Source organism: Micromesistius poutassou (assembly GCF_964030765.1).
Source record: "Micromesistius poutassou genome assembly, chromosome: 2".
Lineage (NCBI taxonomy): Eukaryota > Metazoa > Chordata > Actinopteri > Gadiformes > Gadidae > Micromesistius > Micromesistius poutassou.
In genome coordinates, this window is record NC_140272.1 from 5,683,264 (window position 1) to 5,687,857 (window position 4,594).

The 4,594-nt window shown below is 42.8% G+C and overlaps 1 protein-coding gene across 1 annotated transcript; it reads right to left on the bottom strand.

The window, feature by feature from the left end:
• Window positions 1-1,847: 1,847 nt before the first annotated feature.
• On the bottom strand, window positions 1,848-3,908 carry barx1 (BARX homeobox 1; the record flags this gene model as incomplete). The annotated part of the gene is made up of 4 exons (XM_084464712.1): window positions 1,848-2,015; window positions 2,319-2,403; window positions 2,512-2,800; window positions 3,707-3,908. 4 exons carry the CDS (start codon window positions 3,906-3,908, stop codon window positions 1,848-1,850), a joined length of 744 nt encoding a protein of 247 aa, XP_084320838.1.
• Window positions 3,909-4,594: the final 686 nt, after the last annotated feature.

A 4,594-nucleotide genomic window follows, 5' to 3' on the forward strand; every position in this document is an offset into this window, starting at 1 on the left:
CAAATATATTTTTAAAGAAGCAGTTTTTTTACTACTTAATCTAAATAGGCTCTTAGTTGACAGATAAAAACGAGAAGCAAAATTCCCAAACAATCGGGCAAGCGATGCTTTATAGCGACAGGTCTGTTTGATATTTTATTGATATATGCACTCAAATAAAAATCCCGCTGGTTTTCCTACATCGATATGACCTCTTGTAGGCTATTCTAAAGGTATCTCTATCAGTTCAATTAATATTAAAAGAGAGAGAGAGAGAGAGAGAGAGAGAGAGAGAGAGAGAGAGAGAGAAAGAGAGAGAGAGAGAGAGAGAAATCTGAGCACCAAACGATCATCTAAAATCAATAGAATTGATCGCTCGATTTGAATGTTTGCCACGTTATGATCATCTAGTTGAAATCGTTCTCGTGTCGTTGCAATTTAAATATCTATGGTTTCATAGATTTCATCCCATGCTGTTCTCCACAAAGCAATAATCTTCAAACCTGGTCTAATATTACACAAACATAGAAATATTTTAATCTGGCGAGACAATGAATTGGAAGACAGTATTGTGTACTGTACGGTTGCTGTGTCTTTAATGTGAGCTAAAAAATAACCCAACTTCCTTTCGTGTTATGAGGGAGGCTTATAGAATAAAATAACATCTGTGAAATACTATTGAATAATTCAAAATATACATTCAATTACTAGGCCTTATTAATGGGACAATTATTATATAGGCCTAGATAACGGTGTTTAAATTTAACCTTGTCAGGCAAAATAATTTACATTGTAAAGGAAGATTTAAAGTCCTTTATTTCAATTTGATTTGATCTGAGACCAACTCACAACTCTAGAACAATTTCCTTTGATGCTCCGAAAACCGTCTGTTGAAATCTAAATCTGTAAATTATTTAATGACCTTGAACTGCTTATTAGGATTGCAAACAATTCTGAAACGTCAGCGCACTGGCCTTTTCTATCCTTCATCCATCAGAACATAAACACTGTGTTCCGGAGAGAGATTTCAGATCTGCTTCTTGTTTACAGCATCCAGACCTCGGATAATTAATGATTCATAAATTACTTTAATAGATGATCTGGTAAATCCAGCCCTCCGTCCCCTAGAAACTTCTTGCAGCAAACCATAATACAAGTTATGCCCTGTTGTGTTTTTCAATAAATCGATTTAATTGTATTGCAGTTCTCAGTTGCACTAACAAATAACTAGCCTAACAGACAGTATTTTAACGACAATGATATCCCTCATGTGGATGTGATGTTGGGCTGCTGGTGATAATGCGTAAAATTCAAATTGGGAAAAAGAGCATAGTTTAGGAAAATATATTTAATAATTAAAACATACAAGTTACACAAACAGGAATGCAAAACGGAAAAGTAAGAGTGGATCGGATCCTTTTTCGCAACGTTCATCGCAAATGCAACAAGTGTGTGTTCCCTTCCTCCTAGGCGGAGGTCCATCCAAGGGGAACGCATGAGAGTGTGGCCTACTGTCATCTTCTCTGGATGGAAGACCCACTTCACAGCAGGATACACTACGCTTCAGCCTTAGGATGGCCATGTCCATCAGCGCCAATATAGGTTACAGAAGAAGTCTGGCATTAGGGGAATGTTCCTCGGACCATAGCAGACCATCATCATCATCCGCAAGAACCTTCTGATGAGTTTAGATAGGCGTGTAGGACGTGTGTGGCCTCACGGCTTTCTGATCGGACCAAAAGGGGTCCAATATGCAGTCCAAAGTCTGGTGTGACGCTCTGCCATTCGTATTGAGTCCACATGTCTCAGAGAAAGAGAGTGTCCGCAAGCAACACTATAGTACCGTCCAATATCTGCCCAAACGCGAGTCATTCGTCCTCCGGATCGATGTCCAAGTGGGAGCTGGAGGCATCGGACTGACGGTCCAGCTCCCGCGATCTCTCCTGCTCCGAGAGCTGCTCGCTGGACGGGATGGAGTTCTTCTTGGGACGGCCCTTGGGCTTGGTGGGCGACTCTAGTCCTCCTCCTTGGAGAACCTGCAAAGGAGAAGTCACAAAGCAAAGGATTTAGGTCGTGTTTTAGGTCTCCGTGTAAGGCAGTTATATTAAATCAAAGCATTACTATTGGCACATATGTGCGTTAATACATAATATTCAAACATTTGACTAGCCTACGCAAAGATATTAATGTAAGTTGTGTGTAGGGTGGTTGAAAATAAAATTGCCTAAATGAAATTGCCACTTTAATTAAAAATACACGTTCATTAAATTACTATATCATGATTGATACTACTGTTGAAAATCCAGTTCACCGTCATCATTATAAAGAGTGAAACTCACTATTTTCTTCCATTTCATTCTTCTGTTCTGGTACCACGTCTTCACCTGCAGCTGACTGAGCCCCAGCGACTCGGCGAGGTCTATTCTGTGTGTGGTGGGGAGACGTTTAGGTCGGACTGCAACAGTGCGTCGCAGAGCGTAATTACAGCCTATTCATGTGTTTGATTTTGAAGTACATCAACACTTGACCTACCTATCTGGCGTGGAGAGGTACTTCTGCTTCTCGAATCTCTTCTCCAGGCCCATGAGCTGGAGCTCCGTGAAGACCGTCCGACTGCGCCGGCCCTTCTTGGTCTTGCTGCCGTCGGAGCCGTGGTGCTCCAGCTTGCTGCGGAGGTGGAGGTCCAGCGGCAGGTGGTGCGACGCAGAGCCGAGCTGCATGCCCGGAGGCCCGGACAGGAGCGGCGAGCCCATGGGCCCCAGCGAGCAGGACAGCGGGGACATGGGGAACTTCAGGAGGCTCGCCTGCTCGGCCTTTAACACTGTGGAGAGAAAAAGGAACAACATGGAAAAGTCAGCTCGTTTATAGCCTTAGTCTACATTGTGTGTTCAGTGGCCATTGGTTATTTTAGGCTTTTCTAAATAAGGCTTTTGAAACAATGCGCCTTTGGGATAATTTAAGTTGCACCAGATCCGTTAGAGGCCCAACGGAACGAGTTGTGGTCCTGTTGTTATTTTTAATAATTACAACCAGGTTGCTTTCACAATATGTTTCCTTAAACTCAGATCGTTTTAGTTAAGTTATTTTCAGCATAGTTTAGTTAGTAGTTTTGAATCAGGATTTTCATATTTTGTTTATCAAAGAAGGGCATAACCAATCTACAATTATTTGGAGATGTTATTGTTGGTTTAGATATAAACATGTTTTTAATCCGTATAGGCGCGCTGAGTTAGATTTTATGTTATTAACATGGGTAGTCTTTTTTTTAAATATATTTCTTGATTTATATCTTATAAAAAATGTTACACCGTACAAAACGCTTTACATACATGTGGCATATTAGGTTTGTTTTCGAATGACGAATTTCTATACAAAAAATGGTTTGGCTCAATAATAAGTAATTGTATCCCAAATCTAAGGAGTATTAATTAACCCTATCTTCAGATATTTAAATACAAAAACCCACGTTTTTCACTAGAAAACATACCCGTTTTCTAATCTAAACTTAAAATCGATTGCGGTTTTACGCAAAGGGATTATTGTCTGAGCGCGACGTTTACAAAGTGAACCAACTATGAAAACTATGTTTAAAGTGGAAAAAAGCACGTTTATTTATATCCTACACGTTTAAGAAATGAAAATGTGCCGGCCCAGTCTGTGCTCTACTTCAAACTGTGGTTCAATGAAACCTAAACTCTAACATCAGCCGGAAGGCGCACCGTCTTACCCAGGTGGCTGTGGAACGGCCGCGCGGACAGCAGCGCCTGCACGCCGAACTTGAGCAGCTCCCCGGCCGGGGTGGACACCTTGCGCTCCGGGTGGTCGGTCAGGATCTCCTCGATCATGAAACTCCTGTAGCGGTGTGACCGGTGGTCGGGGTGGGCTTCGGGCGGGTAATAATGCGCTCCCATATCCAAGGGATGCTGCATTTTATCGGATCGCCCAAAATGACTCACGGCTTTCCTTTTCTTCTCTTTTAACGCGATGACCACTCCTTTAACGCCAATAGGTGTTCTCCAGACTCACATCTCTTGTGCTCTTCTCGGGAAACTTAAATCATCCCCGCGCGTAATGGAATAGAAGGAAACGCAACACGTCCAAAAGTCCCAAACTCTGGTGCGTCCGTGGGTCCTCGTCGGTGGAGCTCAGCGTTCACGGGGCTTTAAACGGTTTAAATTGTTGTTACCATGAGCTGAACAAAGGTGACCCAAAGCGCATTGTTTATTCCTGGTATGTTGTGCAGAGAGAGCTCTTAACCTTGGTCTGCCGTGGAGCGAGTTACCTGACACTGACTTTAGGAGTTGAGGGTTTATGAGTGTGGACCTTAAGCCCCGCCCGACTCAGGGATCGACTCTCGGCTCCTCGTCCTCTCGCCTCCCCGACCGACGGTAGATGCAAAGACCTTTTACTTCTTCTGCATTGCATGTCTTGTTGGAGATAGCTTATCGTTTGGTTGGGTCTTTAAGTGCAGAATCACCCTCAGTGATTCTGCAGGGGGCTATACCCGGTGCCATAAACATTGCGACTCAATGATGGGGATTTGTTTCTAATTGGAATCTCGGTCTGTTTAGTTTGGATTGGCCTGCACGTATTTTAATAAATATACATTTCGAGT